The sequence below is a fragment of the Xenopus laevis genome, chromosome 2L (assembly GCF_017654675.1).
Source record: "Xenopus laevis strain J_2021 chromosome 2L, Xenopus_laevis_v10.1, whole genome shotgun sequence".
NCBI classification, from domain to species: Eukaryota; Metazoa; Chordata; class Amphibia; order Anura; family Pipidae; genus Xenopus; species Xenopus laevis.
In genome coordinates this window covers 127587151-127612353 of record NC_054373.1, presented here as the reverse complement: position 1 = coordinate 127612353, position 25203 = coordinate 127587151, and the positions used below count along the sequence as shown (strand labels likewise).

The following is a 25203-nucleotide window of genomic DNA, read 5'->3' as shown; positions in this document are numbered from 1 at the left end:
CAAATGGGAGGTTAGTGAAGAAAAAATTTGAAAGTCTAATATTCGATCGAATAGTCCTGACATGAAAATTCGAATCGAATTCGAATCGAGTTTTCCCTCCAAAAAAAACTTGAATCTCAGGAAGGTAATTAACATATTCAAATGTTTCAACGGACCTCTGCCATTGACTTGTAAATTAACTAGGCAGGTTTTAGGTGGCGAATATTAGAATTAACTAATAGAGTCAAATTGGGAGCAGAATCAGTAAACATTACTGGTATGCATGCCGGAGACCTCTAGTGACCAAACAGAGGTGTAACCAAATACTCAATAATTTCTCCAAGGCATGCTAGTAAGTAAAAAAATATACTTTATTTACATCAATAGTTAAAAAACATGAAAAATATCCCCTCTAACGCCTAACGCGTTTCATGCTTACCCAGCACTTAGTGATAGGGATTCTGCCTATGACTAAGTGCTGGGTAAGCATGAAACGCGTTAGGCGTTAGAGGGGATATTTTTCATGTTTTTTAACTATTGATGTAAATAAAGTATATTTTTTTACTTACTAGCATGCCTTGGAGAAATTATTGAATATTAGAATTAGAACTGTTTCCGTTGTCAAGTGTCATAATCGAATTGGAGAATTAAAATTCGAATTTATCAATTTTGACATCAATTCAAATTTGAATTTACTATTTGACCCTTAATAAATCTGCCCCTTAATCTCTACATGATACATTGAATCCATTGGTATAACACTGGGAGAATTAATTGCCAATCTAATCTAGTTTGCACTGTCCTTTGCACTGATTTGATGCAAGCCATGACCGCATTACTCTGATAAGCCCGAATCACTAACTGAAAACAGGCAGATAAATTAAAAAAGGTGACAAAAGCCTGTGGAATCTAGAGTCAGCAAAAAGATTTCTCATTTTCACACATAAAACGAGCACAATGAATGTGGATGTTAATATCAAGTTGTAATCCCTATATTTTACCAACTATGATTGACAAGCATTGAAAGTTCAAGGTACATATATTTGAAGTATCACACAGTTTAATTTGTACTACAGAGCAGTTAGAATGCCCATAGAAATGTGATCTCTGGATAGTGTACCACAATAATGAAACCAGAAGCAAAAGCTTTAACAAAGACTCATCCCAGCAACTTCTTTTAAATGTAAGATGATACCAAATAATAGAGGAGTTTTTCTGCCATCCCTTTTAGTTGCTGAATTCTACAGCTTTCTCTCTGAGCAGGGAGAGATACAGGATTCCTGATAAATGTATAATCAGAATATAAAGGAAAGGAAATGCTGTCAAGTTTCTCTGTTCCACAATCGAAATTTTTTTGGAGCTCTATCGTATCTCTGTTCTTTGACAGATGCACATAACAAAATGAAATAATGTCAAGACTTGTGTGCTGTTATCAGCTGTGTATGAAGGAAAATAGCAACTTCCAATGCAATTTTATTTTCTCAACGTATCAATGTGAAAAGTTTTGTTGGAGCCTTTCAGAAAGGAAAATGCAATCTTCAAAAGCTGACATCTGGCAAGAGTTGGCCAAAAATAAATGTACGCTGTCCTGAAAATATGTGTGCAATATTTGTATAGAGAACTGCTTTAAAATGACAGGTTTTTGTAATAGTCAGAATAGAATTGTTGGAACACCGTCTGCAACTTTTTCTGAGTGTAAGTGGCACAATAAGCCAAAGACAGAAATTATGAGGGTGTATTGTTTCTTTTCAGACTTGGACTGACCCGCTCATTAACAATATAGAACCTCAGAGGTTTATCTTCGCGGCAGCAAGAATATTTACTGGTCCCTTTTAGGGCAAGGGCACACGGATGTTTTGACACCTGTAGATAACCCTGCCCCACTATGGCCAACGAGATGCCTGAACATACCTTTGTACTGCAAAGCCTTGAAACTGCCTGTAAAGAACCAGTTGAATCACAAATGCCTCCTTTGACATTTTTGCACAACTCTGATATTCAGCTGGCTCAGAACTGGTGATTTCTAGACATTTTTCAATTCAAAGGTACATTGACATATTTTCCTGCAGGTGAGAAAACACCAATTGCGTTGTTGTATTTAGCGGAATATCAATTTGTCAGAAATGGTAAAACTTTAAAAAAAAGGGTAAAAACAGAGGGTGAACTGTAGTGAGCTCTCTATTTAAAGGGGACCTGTCACCCTAAGAAATAATTTCAAATTCTTTTCTATCATGTTAGTTGAGCAAAATAAACTTTACTTACACTGTATTTATTATTTAAATTTTGTTTCCTTCTGTTTTGGAATTATACAATCACAGCAAGCAGGCAGCAGCCATTTTGTGGACACGGTTATTAAGGGAAATTGTGCATCACCCCAAAATCTTGTGTATGCACCAGAATGGGGGACCTGATGTCCATGTGCAGTGCCCTACACAATTATAGAGCCTGAGGAGGGAAGGGGGAATGTGAGGAGAGCAGTGACATCTAGGAAGTGCTGAATGGAAAGTGAAAGTAATTGACTGCCCCTCCTCTATGCCACGGGCATAGAGGCGGGGCAGGTGATATTTGATTGACAGTTTAGATATTTAAACACCTTTAGAACAGGTATGGATGTTTTAATGAAAAATTTTTTGGGGGTTCCATATTTAATTTGGAAAGGACTTTCATTATGCAGTTTTTTATGTGTAGGTGACAGGTCCACTTTAAGGGGTCCCCTACTACCGGGCCGTGGGCTGTGCTGAACTGTGCAACCTCTGGTCCCAGCTGCAGTTTATAATATCTGCAAAAAGGCCCTAATTACCTGCAAACCCAGCTCCCTGACACACAATTGCCATGACAAAAGCTGTGCAATGCCCTGGAAGCTTTCTACTGATTGCAATAAGGAACAAAGTACTGTTTGGATAGCTTTTTTGGTAAGCCTGAAATGCACCCACACATTATATCTAGTCCTATCTAGTCCTCGTAAAAATTGTATTGCTTGAAACTGGTTTGTGATGCAAAATAGGTTGGGGACCGCCACTGATTGCTCTCCCAGGCTGTTCAAATCACTCGGCTCTTTACAATGCCTGCCAATCCTCATCATGTTGGTGGGCAAGCCCCAGCACTTTGTGCCTCAGGTGACCCGATAGGGAAATGTATTCATCCTATTATGCTTTCACTGAGTGAGCATTAGTACATGTCCACCACTCATGTTGCACATACTGACTGGAAAGCCTAAAAGCTTGATACATAGTGGAGAAATAATGAGTACCTACAAAAAAAAAAAATAGCAGTAATGAAAGCAGTATCTGATAAGCTGGATACCTATTAATTGGCAATTTTGTAAAGACATAAAACTGATTACAGGGCACAAATTACATGTATTGAGCCATCTCAATGTGTGTATTGTATTGATCAAAGTAACATCCATATAAAACATTCAGTTACTGCATGCCAAAATGTGAACAAAATGCACAGCAAGTATAATAGTCCATGAAAAGTATAACAGCTTTAGGCTCTGGTTCTAACGGCTGAAATATAATAAGGGCACATATTATGAACAATAACATGTATACCTGTTTGGCTGCTTCATTTAAAGCAGTTGCTTCAGCCTTTCCCACTTGTTGCACCATTTTGTAGAGAAGGCTCTCTTTGTTTTGTAGCAAAACATATGGTTCATCATATTCCTTAACTCTTCCAGAATCCAGCACCTATGAAAGCACAACAATTGTTATACAGTGCGAACTTACTTGTAAGCTATAGACATTATAGACATGCCTTATCCAAACAATTCATTCATACGACAATTAATTACATGACAAAAATGAAGCACACTCTCCATTCCCCACAACTAAGGGAGTGTATTTTGGCGTGGCATAAATACACTGACACTGTGTTTTCAACTTCTTTTCAGAAATATGTCCAACACATGTATAAAAAATGACAGTAAACTTGAAATTCACCAATGATCAGCTAGAAATAATAATTTATTAAGGAATATATTAATTCCAGAATGCAACAAAGCTGCATGCATCTCTAACCGCCTCATAGGTATTCAGACGGAATGAACACCTATTTATAAGCTAGAAAGCAGTAGAAATATAACTATTCATAGACCTTCTGCTTAGGATTGCCACCCTTTAAGGAAAAAAATACTGTCCTTTATATATTTTTCATCTTTCTTCCTTATTATTAACATTGACCATTTTTACAGGTCATGCAGGTAAAATGCCAGGCAAGTGCTGTCTGGTGTCTGAGTCCGGCAGCTCAGTAATTCAGGTGCAGACTCTAAAATGTTACAATTTTATAACATTTAGTTAATACATTTCTCAGCAGCATCTCTAGAGTATTAGCAACTATTGTATCAATTCTAACAGCTGCCTGTAATGAAACCCAGAGATTCTGCTCAGCAGGGACAAAGATAAGAAATGTATCAACTAAATGTATCAATTTAGAACAGTTTACAGGGTCGGAGACCCCCCTCCCAGAGCTGCTTTAGACTACTTTACACTTCAATATTAGAAAAACGGTGACATGTAGAAAATAGAAAGTAATTGGAAAAAGTCTTTATTTCTGAACTATCAGGAAACAACTAGTTGTTTGAAGGTGAACCAACCCTTTAAGCCTTTTATTTGCTTGCATTAATATAATGTAACAGTACTGATAAAGAATGTTACAAAACAGCATTAATGATGGGAAAAGGTAAATAAGAAAGGTAAACCATGCAACTCTTTCCACAGTCAGATGAAAGAAATATGGCCAGGCTTTTACCATTATGAAAATGTGAGCTATACCTTCTATGAATGAAAGAAAAGGTGAGTCAGTAAGACCCATGTTTTTAAATTGCTGTGAAACACTTCTGGATTGTAGATTTTTGGATTTTCATTAACTGAAACTAAAAATAACTGTACAACTGGGAAATCCTTTATAGCATTTGTTGCTGCTGAAGACTAAGGGTGAAGCTTAATTCCACATTAACTGATTCGTGTCAGTGTCTAATTTGCATTTCTACACACAAATAAATCTAGGATAAAAACAGCTTGATAAACTGCTCCACAAGCCAATAGTTTTACAGCCTAGAGTGACCTAAGCTAGAGTTGAATTCAAAGCAATCTGTAATTTAAGACAGTGAATCACATACAATGCAATTTTCTTTAAAGCATTTGAAAGTAATTAGATCTGTTTAATCTGCCCGCACAATAATTAAGACATCCTATAATTTGACGTTGCTATTTAGTAAAGCTAAATTATTTAATGCTCTTTCCCCATTTTATTTGTCTTTTACCAGAAAACTGCAAGGTATTCATACTACTGAAAGCCAAAAGGCCTGGTGTATTTTGGCCTTGCTTCAACATTCCCAAAACCTTAAAGTCTATTTACGACTATATGCCGCAAAATATACAGCAGTTGAGTAATCTCTGGCTAATGCAGGACAGGCCTCTAATCTAGGGGTGCATACTTTGAACTACTAATTGGTATAAGTATAGGATCCATTACCCGGAAACCCGTTATCCAGAAAGCTCCAAATTAAGTCCATCTCCCATAGACTCCATTATAATCAAATAATTCAAATTTGTAAAAATGATTTCCTTTGTCTTTGTAATAATAAAACAGAACCTTGGACTTTATACTAGCTAAAATATTATTAATCCTTATTGGAGGCAAAACAATCCAACTGGGTTTAATTAATATTTAAATTATTTTTTAGTAGACTTGAGGTTTGATGATCCAAATCAGAGAAAGATCTCTTATCCGGAAAACTCCAGGTTACAAGCATTTTGGATAGTAGGTCCTATACCTATTATCATTATCAAATTTCAGATTTGTGATGGGGTTTTTTTCAACTCGAATGTGTACTTATTAAAAAAATATTTGGCTAATACAACTGCCATTGACTTCTACAAGAAATCACCAACTTTCAGATTCTGAGGATTTTCATATTATATTGCGCTTAATAAATCTCAAAAATGTGAGTTTTTGCCACAAAAAAATTTGAATGTTGATAAATAATTTCCAGTATTACTTTCTCAAGATAACATCTCCTAAACCTGTACTAGGGACCACCATTTAAATGGGAGAAACCTCTCAGAGCTCTTCTACTTAAGGCCCACTAATATCCCTACCACTGAAAAAGAAGACTCATTAGTAAACAGTGTGCATAATACACAGACCAAGAAGGAAAGTTATAATGACACTTGCTTTATGTTTTCTAATTTTTTCTCTCAATAAAAATAAAAAAGCAAGCTTACAAAGATTTTTTTAAAAAAGGATAGCTAATAGAAAAAATTGATGTGAGAAAAAAATGTGAAGACATAAATTACAAGCTAAAATTATTTATGAAAACATCATTACTTAAAATTGGGAAAATTCAGTCCCTTGGTGGATGAGCAAATAAACAATGCTGCTAACAATGGTATTAATTATTTTGCAGCTGCTTCATTGTCATCCTTTTGTTAGTCTTCATAATCACGATCACAGTAAACACATCCCTCTCGTATTTGTGCAGAGATATAGAACAAATGAATTCAAACTAGTTGAACAATAGTAATTAAATGATGTTATGATGGCAATACCAATGTTTTGCATCTTTATTAGCAAATTGCTTACTTGAGAGTATTCCTTTAACATGATTAAACCATATTATCATTATTTCCTATAATTAATAGATTCTTGAAATAGTGGGAAGCTATTTTCTGAAAACAATATTTAAAGGGGAACTCCGGCTTCCATACCAAAATTTGATATAGAGACGCACATAGCACAGAAACCTCAAATATACCCATCACAGTTACCTGTTTCTTCAAAAAGTATGAATAAATGCCATTTTCTATGCTGAAATCATCATTTGAAATAATGGCAGGGAATGAGGGACTAAACGTTGATGTTACAAATTGTAACAACTTCTCCACAGTTTACTGACATCATGCAGGAACTACATAACCCACAATGCATTGCACTGTGATGTTCCTTATTAAAATCACGTGTGCAGTGAAATGTGGGGTTTGGAGGATGCAGGCTGAGGACAGCTGGCTGCTGACACAAAGAAACAGTAGTCGGGTAGCTCAGCAAAGTAGTCAGACAGGTCAGCAAGAGAGCAGGGGCCAGGCTTAGGGAACTGTCAGAAACCATTGAAAATCATGAAAAGTCTGCATATTTTTTAATTGATGTATATTGCAAAGTTGCTTGAAATTATGTTTACTTTTCAAAAAGCGTAAGTTATGTTTTTGTGGCGTTCCCCTTGAACTCTTGTACGAGCCATGGATGTCTGCTAAGAGCATTCTACTGGATCAAAAACTGATCCCAAAGATGGAGTTCATAGATTCTGTAGCAACTTCTTCCCTTCTCAGTATAATTGCATTGCATACTGGTGTCTTGTTACTTCATTAGCAAACCCCCTATTCACTTAAATTGCTTGCATCCTCTGCTCTGCTCAGATCAGTCCTTAAATAGGAAGTGCGGGCAGTCAGATGATGCAGCAACCCTTCAAGAAAGATAATGATGGTGTAAGCTGATATGACAGTTTAAAGTCTGGATTAAATATATGAGGAACCAGTGTGAATAGACTGTAAATTAGGAAAGGGTGAATGAGTGACTTTTATGAATTTCTATTCAGATATCTTAATTGCTACATGATCTTGGGTAGTGCTAGGGAAGTATCTATTATATTCCTTTTTGCAAACAGAAGCAAAATAAATAGAATCTATGCTGAAAATAGACTTTGCGTATTATTTTAATTAAAATAAAATAAAGCAATAACAGAGAAATTTTTTGCTTTCACACTTCTAAGCTTCCATTTACTTATCTAAATAAATATAATGGGGTCTTTATACACAACCCTCTCCCTTCATTCTTTGGATGAGGTTACTTTGTCTTACGGCGAGCATACACTATATGATCCATTCATTGGTGAGGTCGCCAAACAAGCGGATCCTTCCGCTTATGGGGGGGGATAGGAGCAATCCGAAATAGGACATCAACTAGCCAATGTGATTGACCCACTGTAAAATTAATATGGCACTGGATAAGCTGCCATATTAGTCCAAAGGACCTAAATTGGCAGCTGAAATCTGCACTAGTATGGCCACCGTTAGAGATGAGTGGACCATTTTGGGGGGGTTTATAGGAGCACTGCTAATCTGATAAAATACCTTGGAAGCCTGAGAAGGTTAAACACATTTAGATGTTTGAATGTCTGTGGTTACCCTGTTTAAATCTAAAAAAATGTAGCTGTTTTTAAAGTATAACAATAAGAAAAAAAGTTTATAATGAATTGGAAGGTATACTGCTCCTTTAAAATAACCATTGTGACATTTAAAATTATATATAGCTGTTTAATTCTAAAAATACATCAAGATTTTCCTGTCAATTCTATAGTTAGTATATTTTCCTGACTCTACATGGGAAAAAAGTGCAACATTATGGATGGGGTCTGGGGATGAGTATCTTACCATAATCTTATCACTGTCAATAATAGTGTTGAGCCTGTGTGCAATTGTCAGTACTGTGCATTCAGCAAATTTCTCTCTTATAGTCTTCTGAATCAGTTCATCTGTTCTGCAAAGAGATTGTACAAGTTAGAATTCTTTGCTAAATAAAGCACTTCATTGCATGAGTTTACAAAGTAATAATACAATTATCAAAACCTTAGAATAATAGCCAAATCTAGAAATTGATGACAAATGTACATTGCAGATCATAAGAAGGAGCCTCGTGTTGAATAAACGGAGTACAAGGGAAAAATAATCATATCACATAATTAGCATTTTTATTATAGCACCATTTTTTACACAATCTTTAATAGGTGTCTGTTACATTAGATGTTGAGGTTCAAAATTGAAACTGCCAATTTCCCCAGATGCTACCCATGCAGCACAGCACTGTCTTTGTAGTCTGCTACGGGGCAAATGGTACGAGGCTTCTTTGCACCATGTGCCCTCACTCATTCAGATGCACAAGTTAAGGAACAGATTGGCCGGCCATACATATCTCTGTCCAACTCTTAGGTATATGGTGCTGCAGGGCTTTGTACATCATTCTGGACCAATAATGCACAGTGGAAGAGGGTGGTTTGCAGTTGTTTTTGCACCATGCCATACACTTTCAGACCCCTTGTATTCTGATGGCAATACCCCAATAAACTCAAGACAGAATGTATAGATTAATGTATAGATGTATTTCTGTAAGACTGTAAGAAATAATGAGTTTAAAAAGGGGTTGTTCACCTTTAAATGAACTTTTAAAACGATGTAGAGAGTGAGACGCTGAAACATTTGCAATTGGCTATTTGTGTTTTTTTAGTTTAGCTTTTTATTCAGCAGCTCTCCAGTTTGCAATTTCAGCAATCTGGTTGCTAGTGTCCAAATAACGCCATCAAGCATGCATTGATTGCAATAATAGACTGGAATATGACTCGGGAAGGTCTTTAATTGAAAGATGAATAAAAAGTAGCAATAACAACACATTTGTAGCATAATAGAGCATTTATTTTTCATTGACCCCCTTTTTAAAGCTGGGAAGAGTCAGAAGAAGGCAAATCATTTAAAAACTATAAAAAATAAAAAATGAAGGCCAATTGAAAAGTTGTTTAAAATTAGTCATTCTATAACATATTAAAAGTTAGCTGAAGGGAGAAACCCCCCCTTTTATATACAATTGCCATTTGTAAAAAAAAAAAATTAACACTTTAAAGATTGATAAAAATGGAAAAATATTTCAGGTTCAATGATCTTTTTTAATACTGACAAATGCAAAAGATTAAAGAAAGTGTCCAAAGACACATTGGATGAGTGGGTCTCACATCACCTTCACAAGCAACTCCCTCAGACTGAATGTTTAGAAAAGAAGCCAAACACTTGAGGTTCACCAAAAAGTGTTTCACAAGAACTGTTGTTTCTTGTTCTGTTCCACCCCAGACGACCAAGCACAATATCCAAAGATTTAACAGCTGGGAAATAATACTCTTATCACCTTATCTTTTAAACCTATAGAAAGTTGTGACATGGAGAACAAACCCGAGCTGCTGTACTGTGGAAACTGCATTATCAGCATATGTAAATGAGACCATTTTCAGGTATCACTGGAAAGGTAGTATAGATCCCACTTCAGCACAATATATTTGCAGGCTTTTGTAATCTTATCTTGCATAACTCTTTCAAAAGTTTATAAATCATCTCTAATTAATTACAGAGCCTGAAAGCAATTGGTTCTTTTCTGAATACTTATGAAAGCATAAAATATATGGAAAACAAAGTTTTTGCAGCTGAACAATGAGAGCATTTCATCCTGAAGGACATGCATTGTGTGCATCCTGTAGAAATGAAGAGGTTAGCCTAATATAACCTAAGACTTCATTATCATTTTAGCTATTTTCAATGGGCAGTAATTGAATGTAAGTAGCAAAACAATGGATCGCACTATGATGCAGAACAAGATAAACATCGTACCCAAGGTTTTGGAACATTACACGTTTTCATCTGCGTCTGTCTTTAAGAGCTACTCATTATTCAGGGGTTAGACTATAGAAAGAAACATTTCTCAAGCCTGCATTTTATTCATAACTCCCCAAATGATGGAACTGTGGAATTAGATTATCCTCTCAAGAACTACAATAGGAATAAAGAAAAGTACATGTATATTTGGGCATTGAAAAAAAGTGCATAGTTGCTAATAGCAACACTAGTTTTAACTTCTCATTGCAAAGCAGAACTACTCAGCCTACGGCTTTCCTACACCTTGCAGAATCCTAAACCAGCCAACTGAGAGATGCCATTAAGAACAGTTGGAGAGCAGCTCTGTTTTTGGACAGGGTAACCCCCCCAATATATAATAATAGATTGTTATGAAGCTGTAAAACACTAGCAGCACAACTCCAACTGTAAAAATCAAGGCATAAAGAAAATGTTTCATCTGAGCACAAAACAGCTGTTAATAAACTAGTATTTAAATGTCAATCAAACAGATTAATCTTCAAAAGAAATGTAAATTATTCAGAAAGTTTCTCATACGCCTTAATTAATGAAGATTTTAAGCTGTGCTGCTTGAAGAAGGGTGATTCATGACTCCAAATGCAAATGCCTAGGATTAAACTCTACTTTTATGAAGCAGTACATTTTGCAAAGATTTACTGCTCATGTCTGCCATTTATTGTTTCATGCCTAATGTGAAAAGGCTGGAATTTTGTTACATCTCCAAAATGCATTGTTTATTTCTTTGCGGGAAATGGCCGGAATGTAAAAAAATTTACAGAATATCGCAACAGTAAACATAGAATGTCAATAGGTAAGGGTTGTATATTTAACTTTCTGCAAGACACAATAACAGGGTAAAAGAACTTTTCAGTTATTTTTTCTCTTTCCTTAATTAAGAAATAAGGCCCAAAAAAAGGAACGATTTTCTGTGTCAACTGCTCCCTTAACTAGATTTGAAGGCTGTAAATAGTCTTTATTACAATTCTGCTTTGATCCAAGTTTCTCCAAACTGCCTAACCATCTGGACATGCATGGAACATTGGGGGATGTTAATGAACAAAATATCCTGCAATCCTAGTAGGGGCTTTAGATTCCCAAGCATTGGCTATTGTGCACTTTGGTCATAAACATGGATAGAAAACATGAGGGGGAGTGACAGGAAGACTGTATATAAAATCAAAATCAGCCAAACTGCCCAACAACTGCACTAAGGTTGAAGGACTAGTCCCACAGATCACTGATAATTAATACACTGGTTTATCCCCAAAGTCCCAGGCTTTATACAAACACCTGAAACAAATGAAATAGGAAACATATTAAAACATTCCGATTGCCCTGCCATGGCGGCGGTACTTTTTTGTTTTATCATGAAGCAAAATTTAGAAAAAACAAAATAGGCACACTTTCAAATGAGAAGATAAATGAACTATATAGGTCAGATATCAATGAATTTTGTAAAACTATTCATTTTCCTTAAAATCGATTTGTTATACTAATAAGCATTTACAAAGTAAGAGAAAGTTGGTAAAGGGAAATACAATTACAATGTGTTATAAAAAATGAAAAAAAGACTGTACTAGAAGCACTTTTAAATAAAGTGAATAAGTATGCTTTACCTTGGATCCACATTTGCTGTAGCTTCATCAATAATCAATATTCGGTTTCTTCTCAATATTGCCCGGGCAAGGCACACAAGTTGTCTTTGACCAACACTAAAATTGGAGCCTGATTCAGACAACTGGGTCTCAATTTTTCCTGGCAACTCTTCTACTGCTTCTTTAAGTTGAACCTTAAAATTAAACATAAGTTTTAAAGATGTTAATATATACTGTAAATCTATATGGCACCGGCAATATGAACATAGATAAAGGGATTTTGTCATACTTTTTATAGTGCAGTTTTTATTTCTAAATTACATTATTAATGTAAAAACCCATTTCCTACTGTGACTCCTCCAGTTACATTGAGTAAGAGAAACAATAGCTGTCTGAGAGCGGTTCCTTTGTGAAGTGCTGGCTCTTTCTGAAAGGACATGATCAGGCACAATGAGATGTCTACACACCAATATTACAACTAAAAAAACCTAATTGTTGCTTAAGGAATACAATTTTATATAGTCAAATTAATTATTTGTGGTGTAAATAATGTAATTTAGAAATAAAAACTGAACCATAATAATTATGATAAAATCCCTTTTAGAGGAAAAAAAATCTAGAGTTTTCCAAGATTTATTATACCCCGAAGCTGCTAAAAGTCAGAATCTGAAAATCTGACATTTCAAACCTGCAGAGGTCATGTAGAAGTCATTGGCAGATGTCTCTTTTACAATTTAAATATATTGCAATCTGTGTTGGGTTCCGTCTGATAACCTGATAAATTTGAGTGTTTTGGGTGATAACCCGAAAAAAATTAAGCAATTCGGACGTCAACTCAGAAAAAATTGTACGATTTGATCACTGGATTTTATTCCCGACCTGACTTTTTTGAGTTATTTTATTGATAAATTAGATAAAATCATGGATGGGAGTTTGGTTGGGCTTGGTTTAATAAAAATATGAGATACAATTGAGTTTTAGTAAATAACCCTCCTAGTGTGTTATCAAGGAATAAACATATTTTAAATTAGCTAGGCAATAGAATGTTAATCATTCTGACAAAAAATGGCCATGCACGCAGATATATTATTGTATAACTAAAAAATAGTTGTAAGACCAAGTACAGGTATGGGATTCGTTATCCGGAAAACCATTATCCAGAAAGCTCCGAATTACAGTCAGGCAGTCTCCCATATACTCCATTTTATCCAAATAATCAAAATTTTTAAAAATTATTTAATTTTTCTCTGTCATTATAAAACAGTACCTTGATCCCAACTAAGATCTAATGAATCCTTGCTGGAAGCAGAACCAGCCTATTGGGTTTATTTAATGTTTACATGAAATGCTAGAAGACATAGTATAAAGATCTAAATTATGGAAAGATCCATTTTCCAGAAAGCCCTAGTCCTGATCATTCTGGATAACAGGGCCCATACCTGTATATAAAATAACGAGTCATTAAAATAAACACTGCTATCTTGCAAATATGATTGTTTATAGCAAAGATTGGTCAGCAAAATGGTCATACAGTAGAACCCCCATTTTACATTTTTCATGTATAAGGGTAGGACTACACAAACGAATCCGGCGTGATCCGACGCAATGCGACAAATCGCATGCAACAAAAATAAGTTAAGAGATAGAATTGTTGCATGGTGTAGCAGCGTTGATCCAACGCAACACAACTGTCGGATGCAGACGCAGCGCGCATCGACACCATGCGACAATACTATCTCTTACCTTATTTTTGACGCATGCGACAAGTTGCATGTGTTTTGTTGGAGTGCTTCAGATCGCAACGGAATTGTTTGTGTAGTCCTAGCCTAAATAGGAAAAAAATCCAAAAGCACACCCAAAAATTGTTGCTTTAGTGAAATAGGTGATTTATTTAACCCATAAACATTCACAAAGATGGCAACGTTTTGGGCCCTTTATCAAGCTTGATAAAGGGCCCGGAAGGGGCCCGAAACGTTGCCATCTTTGTGAATGTTTATGGGTTAAATAAATCATCTATTTCACTAAAGCAACAATTTTGTGGAGTGCTTCTGGATTTTTTCCTATACTGACCTTTTTCCCCGTGCAAGGAGGGGGACTTCTAGTTGAGCACCCACCACTTCCAACAAGTGGAAACTTTGCAGGTTGAGAACTCCATTATCGTGCATCATGTATATGTATAAATGGCAGCTGAAATCCAGTGAGGAACATTATCCTTTCTGCTGTTATTCTATCCTTTTAATCAGTTTGACTGTACCCAAACAGATATTATAGTATTTTTTAACCAAACTGACCAAAGTTTTAGACCTGCTCTAGTTGGGGCTAGAATTTTTCGAGATCTATTAAACCCTGAGTCTGCGAAAAGTCCAAATCTGAAAATACTCCATCTCAAACCTGTCAATAGCAGACGTCCCTTTTCCAATTGGAAGACATTGTGGTCTGTGCTGAATTTAAACACTGCTATAAGGATTATTTAAACTGTTAAAAATTGTTCATTTAAATCCTAAATTTAGAGCCATCCTAAATGATAATGGCTAGAGCAGGCATCCCCAACCTTTTTTTTATCTGTGAGCCACATTAAAATGTAAAAAGATTTGGGGAGCAACACAATTATAAATAAGTTCCTGGGGTGCTAAATAATCACATAATGTGATTGGCTATTTGGAAGCCCCTACGTAGACTGGTAGCCTACCAAGAGGCTCTACTTGGCACTATACTTAATTTTTATGCAATTAAAACTTGCTTCAAAGCCAGGAAAAATAAGCACCTGCTTTGAGGACACTTAGAGCAAGATCCAAGGGGTTGGAGAGCAACATGTTGCTCACGCGCTACTGGTTGGGGATCACTGGCCTAGAGGCACAATTTAAAAGTTGATTTGTTTGTTTATGTCTGGAGGTAATATGATTTGTGTATCATCTGCATAGGTGATAAATTACTGCTACTAAAGGAGTGAAAAAACCACACTGTAAAGAATACTGTTAGGCGCCTTTTCTAAATGGAGAAGGATAAAAGTAATTAAGATATTACACATTGTTAAAAGTCAAAAGAATTCCAGAGCATTAAGCAAGACATTCAGTATTAGTGGCACACCCTAGCATAGAAGGAAGTTTTACTGTTATGGTCTGAAGCTTAAATGAGTTTCATTTAAAGGTTCCTCTGTTTCTTGACTCACCACAGTCTGTATTTGAATTGAACATGCACTTCTTGTGTCTAAAGATACATTGCCCCTGTCAGAATTCAAAAAAGCTACAATCTTTAGTAATGTCAACAGTCAACAAATCTGCACAGATTTGTACTATCCATTCCCCATACTGTTTGTGTAGAATTTTCTATTTTACATTTATGATGAATACCTTTGTGTTAGGTTGACTAATATCTGGTAAAAACAGTTTCAGAAGATAACCCTATATGTTTTTTTCTGCCAATTGTCATATAGAACTATTGATGAAGAATAAGCACTGTTTGCTGAGCTGCTTTCCTAGTTCTCTATCCACAGTGATAAAAATGATTGCTCTGTTCACACTAATCTGGGTGAACTGAGAACCAGGTGTCATTTGATAGACCATCTGTTTTTAATCTCATGGCTACTGGATGGTTACTTAGAATGACATTTTCTTTTATTATGCAAAATACTGCTTTTGGGTGGACATCCTCTAATGCATCAGCAGTGGGATTATTTGATATATTAAGGTGCATTTTCGATTCAATGTATCACCTGTTACAGCCAAAAGGGCACATTTGCTTAGACAATATTTTTAAATATGAATATATTTATTACAAAATGAATATAAGGAAATCATGGATGCAATAAAGCAGGAATAACCAACCTGATTCTTTCAGTTGTTGTGACTGCTCTAAATTATATTTGAACAAAAGCTGGAGGAAAGTAGGCCAGATGTCTGTGTTATTCATGCTCAAAGGTAATGCCATAATAGCTGTTAAGAGGAGCAACTATATACTGCAATAAGTAATTTCAAAATATTAAGAGACATGAATTTTCCCTTTAATCCATACCTCTTCTAGAACAGCCCACAATTCCTCATCTGCGTGCTCATCAAAAGGATCAAGGTTTTTTCTCATTGTTCCAGTGAATAAAACGGGTTCCTGTTAATTCAGAATACAAAAGAAAACTTGATAAAGAAACGTTTAAAATAACGACTTCAGATTTGCTAGGGATAAAATAACAAGTTAGCAAATAAATAGTAACATGCATTCCTAATTGTTTGACTTTAAAGGTTTCTCTACTGATTTGGTTATATTATATAAAACATTTTTACATGCATGTCTATTACTGCAATCTATTATGTAACATATGTTTGTCACGTTTGTCACTGAAAATGGGTGTTTTTGTATATCAATCTGGATCAGGATAACAGCTATTTCTGCAAGGTTTTATCTACGGTCATGTGAGCATCAGAAACACTAAACCAGCAAATATATGCACTATAATAGCCTACAGAAAATACAGGAAGGCATAAAGGTATACTACCGAACTGCAATAGAGTAGCTTCCCCTATAGTTGCAAAGGCAATCAAGATCTTCCTTGGAGGGATATAGAATCAGTAAGGACACACACATATGGGAAAAAGAAGAATAGTAGTTGTCAGGACTAGTGGACCTTGAGCATTTTGGTGCTACACTAGTGTACTCACATGTTAAGCCAGGGAAGCTGTGTATGTTCATCTATGAAAGTCATTCTGATTTTACATATGCCTTCATCACATTTATAAGCTTTTACTTCTGACTTTATCAAAACCAGCTGTCTGCACTCTCTTAACCAAGGTCCTTTGTAAACCAGGCACTTGAAACTACAAGTTGCTTAAAGGAAAACTATAACCTCTGCTGATATGACTATGAAGATTTTCATTCATCCAGGTCATAGTATATCTAGTATAGGTCAATCTAAAAACAACTGGACTTGCTGAGTAATCAAACGTCTTCATTGATTACTCAGCAAGTCCAGTTGTTTTTAGATTGACCTATACTAGATATAACCTCTGCTATAAAAAAATATTGCATAAAACAGCTCCTATGCAAAACCTTGCTTCATGCAAATAAACCACTCATAATAATATACTTTTTTAATAGTATGTGCAAATGGGTAACCCTAAATAGGAAATTGACATTATAAAAAAAAGGGCCGCCCCCTGGGATCCTAGGATTCACTGTGCACACAAACAAACCATACATGTTAGGTCACATGAGCCAATTAACAGACAGAGTTCTGTTTTTTGCTTCAGCACTTCCTCAAGGCAAGAAAAAGGGCAATATTTACTAAAGGGACCAGTAACATTAAAAAAAAAAAAAAAAAAATTGTTGGTATACATTGAAAAAAATATCACCAAGACAAATGAAACTTTAAAGGATAAGTAAAAGCAGGTCCGACCGGCACTCAAACGGATCCACAGGACCAGAGAAAATTCGTTAAAAAATATTTAAAGTTATACAAAGTTAAAATATGTATATCATCTCCATTCGCCCTACGCGTTTCGCACCCACTCAGATACGTTTGAGTGCCGGTCAGCCCTGCTTCTACTTATCCTTTGTTGTACTGCTCCCTAAAGCTGGGGGTCTGGGGCTGGAGCACCCTGAGCACATTTAGTATTTGGTGAGTTATCTACCAACTATTCTGGGGCACAATGTTTCTCCTAAAGTTGGAAATGGAACTTTAAAATAGCAATGTCATAATTAAGAAATAACTTACCAAAACTCCGCTTGCGCTCCTTATTTCTTAATAAAGGCTTTGCGATTTTAAAGTTTAATTTGTCTTGGTGTTTTTTTTTGTTCCGTTAGTATACTTTCGAATGTTTTTTTTTTTTAAATTTGAGGTTACTGGTCCTTTAAATATATATTCCAATTTGGTAAGATTCTTTAATAAGCCACTTAATATGATATTATGTTGATATGATATTATGTTGCCTAAGTATTCATTGTGGGAGTTTTCCATTAATATCAAATCTCAGTACATAATGAAGCTTTATACTACTTAATGATTGATATTAATCAAATTGATACTTACATACTTACATAGTGAGACAAAAATTTTTTCTGTATATGTGTCTATGCAGACACTTGTAAAATATTTTGTTTAAATATACTTAATAAAACTTGTTATAAAAAAAAAATAAACTCATGTTGTATGTAGCCTGAATCTAAAGTTGTGCCCCTGAATTCATGGCTTTGCATGTGCATAGATTGCAGTCCCGTAGCTCCCTGTTCCTGCCTGCACCTTGGCTTAATTTTGGATTATCCTGGATTTAACCTGTAGCCTGGATTTGGACTTTGCCTTGCCAGTCGGGCAGGTTGCCTGTTATCCAGACCTGCTTCTTCTGCTATGTGTACAATCATAAATGGCTATTCCTGGACTAAAGAAGACACAAACACGATCTGCTTTCACTGATGTTTCTCTGCATATATCACACAGATGCCTCCAAGTGATAATAATAATAATAGAAAGAAGAAAGAAAACATGTTTGTTTAATTGCACTTTGGTACATCTATTCTGATACTGTCTAAACATCTAACAAGAAAATATCAAACCCATGAGGTCCTCTAAGTTCCCAGTAAAGCCATAAACCTGTATTAACCAGGCTGCAATAAACCTAGCAAGCAGGTTGCTAGAATGGCCAAAACCATTCAAAATGTCATATTTTCAAAGGCTTGGTTTGAAGTACTGAAAAGTATTTTTTTCATCATGTTGCTAAGGGAAAAATATAAAGGTGATGAAGTGATACCATGTTTGTGTTAGTCCTGCACACGTTTTATAGAGAAGAGCTCAGGCCAAATATTGAGTGCCTATCCACTCAGCCTACAGGACAGTGTATATCATCTGTAAATCTGTTAAAAAAATGAATGATAGGTAAGACACATCCATCAGATATGTACCTCAATTCCAACCCTTCCCACATTTTCAGTATGCATAAATAACCAATAGAGATAACAAAGATTGTTCTAAAGTGCCAGTTTACCCTTCTGCATTATTTCCTACTGAGCCCTAATAATGGTTATTTGCGGAGTATGAATTACCTCAACTGCAGTTAATTTTTGCTAATTTGTTTATCATAGTAGAGTGGAGTATAGCTTCCTTAGGTATTAGGCAGCTATAATCAGATATGATAGATATAGCAAGTGTTTTAGACTTGGATGATGACATTAATATTCTTGGGCCATTTCTTTTCTGATATCAAATCAGATGAAATACTATCCTTCAATTCTAAGTATTGCCAGAAAATGGATAACTGACAGCTCAACAGTTAATAAATATTTAAAACTTGTGTAAGGTCTGGTTATAGCCTACATATTTAGTTTGATATTTATTTGGATTGACTATATCATTTTTCTCCTTTTTCACTCTTCTTTCTATAAACCATTTGACTGCAATTTGCAATGTTTGTTTGTAAAAAATATAGACCAGATCCTTAATCGCCATTCTTAATCCCCCCCATTTTCTGGCCAAAATCGACTCCATGTCTGCACAGGCCGATGAAGAATAGTGTTTGACTACTGCTGGTGACTGCCACATGCCCTGACTTTCTGGTCTGTCTCTTGGCTATTCTTACTGACAGCTGCTGTTTCTGACCTTCAGCCTATTAGAATGAAGTCTCCTTCTCCTGTATTCAGTAATCCTGTCACGCTCACTACCATTTGGTCAGCACAGGGCCAAGCCAGCCGGACGCCCTGGGCACCTTGCCCCCATTCCTCTGTGCACATTCATAAATGACTGCACGCATGCATGTGTAAACAACCGCGCCCGCACATTTGGGTTGCCAATGGGGGTGGGTGAGTTAAATACCTTGTGGGTGGTGAAGGGACAAGAGCCCAGATTAGGAGTAGGCTACATATGAGGTATTTGCCTGACGACCCACCACCATTGCATCCTAGACATGTGCCACTTGTGCCTACACCTAGTTCCTGCCCTGCATTTGACCCTGTTTCGTATCGGGATCTTTGTGTTCAGGGTATATAGGAAATTCCATGTCTCTTCAAACAGCAATCCAGCAGGCAGGAAGGATTTTCCTGACACAAAACTTTCTGCAGAATTCAATCCCATTGCTTTTTGTTTAATGTTAAAATTATGTCTATTATTTCCAAATTTGGAATAGTAAATAGGAGGAGATTTTGAGTCACAGTGTTTTTCACTAAAAGGGATTAAGATTGAGACATTTTAAGCATAATAAATATGGACATTCTTTTTTTAAGTCTTGCAGTTTGCTGAAGTGTTTTCAAATTTAGTAAGTGCCATATTAAACACATTAAGAAATCCAATTGTTTTAGTTCCTTTGTTGCAACATGCCAATGGTTTTACTCCAATGTTTTTTCAATTAGTCTTACTTCAATCAAAACCTGTTCAACAACAAAAGAGCTTAATAAGTATTTACTGGTAAACAGAATATTTTCCTAAAGCAAGCATGTAAGCAATTTGTCTAATAATGTGCAGCCTGTTTTTCTATTTACAAAAGAGTCACTTTTAAACAATTTAGTTCCCACTGATACACACTGTAGTTTAAATCTGATGTAGCAGCAGAAACCAGCCCAACTCAGTTCTGCAAGTTGATGCAACATATCTTATGGTAGCTTTGCCAAGTTCACATGCACAGCACAGGCAACTAGGACTGATTTACTGACACAGCTACCTTTAGTTTATAATTATGCCTTTGCATTTGTTCAATGGAGATATCATGAGTGTGATTTTATTGTATTATTATTATTAGTAGTAGTATCAAAACATATTTATGAATCACCAACATATTCCTCGCACTGTACAACTGAATGGTATCAACATTAAACATAAAAATTATATACAAGTATTCATGAATATAGGAAATAAAGAGAGCCATGTGGAATAGAGCTTATATTTAAAAATATGGGGATAGCCAGGTTCTACCTTTCATATGCAAATGTGTTTTTAAATTGGTTTGCAGATTCTGCATTGGCTACAGAGTTTCTCTCAAAACTCCCACATCTTCAAAGACTTCCTTGTCAGCCTAAAGGTGGCCATAGATGTAACAATTATGATCTTTCTTGGAAAAGATCTTTCCAAGAAAGATTGTTCATTTCAATACGCAGGTGTATAGCTGATATACAGGTAGAAACAATAGAATTCTACCTGTATCTGACGATTCAGCACTAACCATGGGCAATGTTTGGGTGCCTTCAAAGGTGCCAGATCAAAATTTTCCACCTGGGCCGATTGAGGAGCCAACCACTATCCAAGTCTTCTGCCGATATCAGTTAGCTTGTCTCCCATCATACACACACTGGATATCATACAAAAATTAGTTTCATACGATAATATCTGTGCGTCTATGGCCACCTTAATGCAAATGGCACCTGGGTCACTTTGTCACCTGTCTTGGCCACAGCGAAAGACCCACAAATATCCTTCCAGGTTATTCCTAAATGCCCTGACACTGCCGATGAAACTGTGGGTAAGGAGAGTTGCACTTGAAAATGCAGCAATTACCCTTGCTCAAGGAGGGTTGTTGGACCAGTGATTTTTTGTGAGAGGGCAACAAAAAGTAAAAAAATACTCCTACATAGATAATATTGGTAAGCAATCTGACTGCAAATGTGGGTCAGACAATTATGCTTGGAATTGCTCACTGTTGAATTCAGTGGCAATCTTCTGATCCATCTCCGCACTGACAGTGTCAGAGTGGTTCCCATGTTAATTTTGGCGCCTGTGCAATTTAGCAAAATTTTTCTCCTTGCAAGAAAATGTGCCTTTGGACCAAAGTACCTGCCCTATATACCCCCTATACTTTGTAGTTGTTTATAATTATTTCAAACCTGCGGGCAGACTACTATTAACCTTTATGGTTTTTCACTTTTCTCCACTTCCTTAATATCCTTGCAAGAATACCCTTATCTGTATGGGGAGACAAAAAATAGATCTGGAAAAAAACATGTCCATACATTTTACTGGTCAGATTGCAAATATCTACATATATCCATGTCAGTTGAAGCTACTGGGTCAGTTGATTTCATAACTAAATATACAGGAACATGTAATGCCAGGATTGGTCCATATGGGACCTAATACTGGACCAAACTATTTAACAGATTGGTCAAAAACTTCCAAACTCACCAAACAAATCTGCCTATGAATAGGGCCGTACTGGGGACAATGCCAAAGTAACCAGTAATTGTAAACCGATGTGATAAAAAAAGCAATCTCAACAAATAACAAATACATCTAACATCTACAGGTGCTGTGGCAAAATCTGATATATAAACCTGCATGTCCAGCAACTGCATGCATGACGCACACAGAATACATTTGGGTTCCCATAGCTTTGTGGAAAGCAAAGGTGTCTGTCACCTTTTCTACAGAAAATACATGCTAATTGAGGTCACTTAAAGTATAGAGCAACACAGAAAAGCAATTGCAGCTGGGAGCCACAAATGAACAAAGGCGGCAGTTAGCTTCTTAAGGAGACTTGCATTTATTTCCCTGTAAAATCCAGCCAGCACAATTTATGAGCAGTCTGTTAAATTCCCAAATTCAGAGCTAATCTAGCAACCAATCACAGAATAAATGTCCTAGAAACCAGATTATATACAGGTATGGGATCTGTTATCTGGAAGCTCATTTTCCAGAAAGCTCAGAATTACAGAAAGGCCATCTCCCATAGACTGCATTTTATCCAAATAATCCAAATTTTCTTTATCTCTGTATTAATAAAACAGTGCCTTGTACTTGATTCCAACTAAGATCTTATTAATATCTATTGGAAGCTAAACCAGCCTATTGGGTTTATTTAAATGTTTACATGATTTTCCAGTAGACGAGGTATGAAGATCCAAATTAGATCTGTTATCCAGAAAACCCCAGGTCCCTAGCATTCTGTATAACAGGTAACATACCTTGTATTTATTTATTACACTGACAAACAATGAAGGATTAAAAAAAAAAAAACATGCAATATATTATATGTGTGTTTGGCTAATAAAGTAATACACTTTAAGTCAATGCTGCCAAAAGATATGGATGGTGCCCTTACAAATGTGTTCTATTTTGGCTAAACATTTGTATGTTTAGCCAATAGCTATATTATCTAGTTCTGGCAATTACTTTCAAATCTTTTCACATTGCCTTATGAATGTACCCATGTACCCTGGTTTGAATTACAAAAGGAATGAGTATGGGGTAAAGTCCACTGATGGTGGCTTGCAATTAAATACTTTATTATTTACAGATGTGTTGAAAAGGAAATAATGAAGATAATGATTATTTTTTTCCATTTGTAATTTGGATGTGCATGTTTGCAACATGAGCGGTGGCACTAATAGTTTACATACTTATCTGACTTACACAGTACATGAAAAACTCTGCTTTCTCAGATTAAAATTTATTCATTATTTAGGTACACTGTAAAGGATTAAAATCCAATTTCCTGCGGGTTTCACAATATAATCAAGATAGCAGCTTCTTTGGAAGGGAAGTAGATAATATAATAATTATTCTTTTTCCTAAGAGAACTCAACCTGGAATGGCCATATCTCAGTGTTTAGACTTTTATTCATATTTTGATGATGAACATTTGCAAATAAGAAGAACTGCCTTCTCTTAGGATGTACAAGAAAAATAATCTCTTGTAGAAAAACTGACTTTTCTGCATTTAGAAAAAAATATTAATACAACATCACACTGGAAGCGGCTTACAAGTGCGTTTTGTGAAAACCAGTAGAGGACAAAAATAGGCAAAACAAGACTGTCTTTATCTAGAGAAACCAAACCTGCTAACCTGCCGACACTTAACACCCACAGGGACCAAACTGAAACCCTGTGGGAAGAGAGTGAAAAAGGTGCCATTCAGTCAGATGAATACTTAGAAAACAAGCAACATGTAGCTGACTGTCACAGACAGAGCTCAGTACACCCAGACTTATTAGGTGTGGTTATACAAACCAATATAGAACATGTTCAAAGTTGCAATTATTCTTTGCAACTGCCAGATGACAGGGAACCTCATTTATTACACCTTCCTCATAGTTTGGGCTGAATCTATAGGAATAAAATGAACAGAACACCAGTTCTTTTCTGCAAAAAAAAAGGGATATTGTTCTTCGACAAAGGGCAAAGAATTTAAGTCCATGTCGTCTTCTTTAGAAATGAAAAGGTCACTAACTCTAGTCAGTAGCACCACTGTGTGTTAATGAAGCCTTCAGTGTGCAGAAACAAAAGCAGGTCTGCATTAGGCTACATGCCAATTGTATTTGTTTGCTAGTAATAGCATACCTACTAACTCTGCCCATTGACTTCTGCTTTTACAATGCTAACAGGCCAGGTAATTAATCATGAGTTTTAAAGCACCATTGTCCACAAATAATTAACACCACAAGGTCTTACAAAAGAGAAATAGGCAGTTATTACATTAATCAGCAGATTCACATAAACACTCGAAAAAATAGTCTTGCTTCAAGTGCCATGTGTCAAAGTTACATTAATAACTGTACCAAGCAATATTAAGTCATATATATGCTTAAGATAGAATAAAATGAATGGATTTTCTTATAATAATACTAAAATGAGGAAATAATAATCTATCTATAGATCTAAAATAAATAAAACAGAGTCTACAATGCTGCCTGTATGGCAACTAAAGACACTCTAAGCTAATGCAGTAACCTGATATGCATAAGAAGAACATTGAAGATGAGGGATGCGTTACAGGGACAATTGTGTACTTTAATTGCTCTACACTAGGGTCATGGACCCACATGCTTTAATTAAGGTTCCACCATACACTGGATACAGAATATGCACTGGCCCCTCTGTAATAAGGAATGACTCACTGTGTCACAATAGTAAGTGTCTTTTCATAACATAACAATACAGTGAACAGTTGACAGCATATTTTTTTTTTAACAAGGTCTGATTTAATTAATTAATCTGATTTAATTAAGGAGGTGATTTTTCAACGCTCAAATTTTTGCAATTCAAAGTTTTTTTTAACTTCGAAGTAGAGTTTTTAAAAACTCATTTTAAAGATCTATTCAGAACAAAAAAAATTAAAGAAATTGATCTTAAAAATGCATCCTCTACAAGCTGCTGGGTTTATTATGAAGTCATTTGGGGGAATGCAACCGAGGTTGCTAATCGTAAAATTGTTCGATATGCGAAAAAATATTCACATTGTGAACAATTTTACTTTTGCGCAAATGTAACAAATATTTTGCCCCTC

General features: G+C 35.7%; 1 protein-coding gene across 2 annotated transcripts in view; it reads right to left on the bottom strand.

Moving 5' to 3' along the window:
• The window catches only part of abcc4.L (ATP binding cassette subfamily C member 4 L homeolog), a 140538-nt gene that overhangs the window by 1712 nt on the left and 113623 nt on the right, over positions 1 to 25203 (bottom strand). Inside the window, exons 27-30 of one of the 2 annotated variants that reach the window (XM_018247248.2) lie at positions 16031 to 16120; positions 12041 to 12213; positions 8406 to 8511; positions 3534 to 3668 (exon numbers count right to left, since the gene is read on the bottom strand). In XM_018247248.2, coding sequence (XP_018102737.1) covers positions 3534 to 3668; positions 8406 to 8511; positions 12041 to 12213; positions 16031 to 16120 — 504 coding nt within the window. Of the gene's footprint in view, positions 1 to 3533; positions 3669 to 8405; positions 8512 to 12040; positions 12214 to 16030; positions 16121 to 25203 lie in introns of those variants that run through there. The other variant, XM_041582429.1, reaches the window with a different exon arrangement.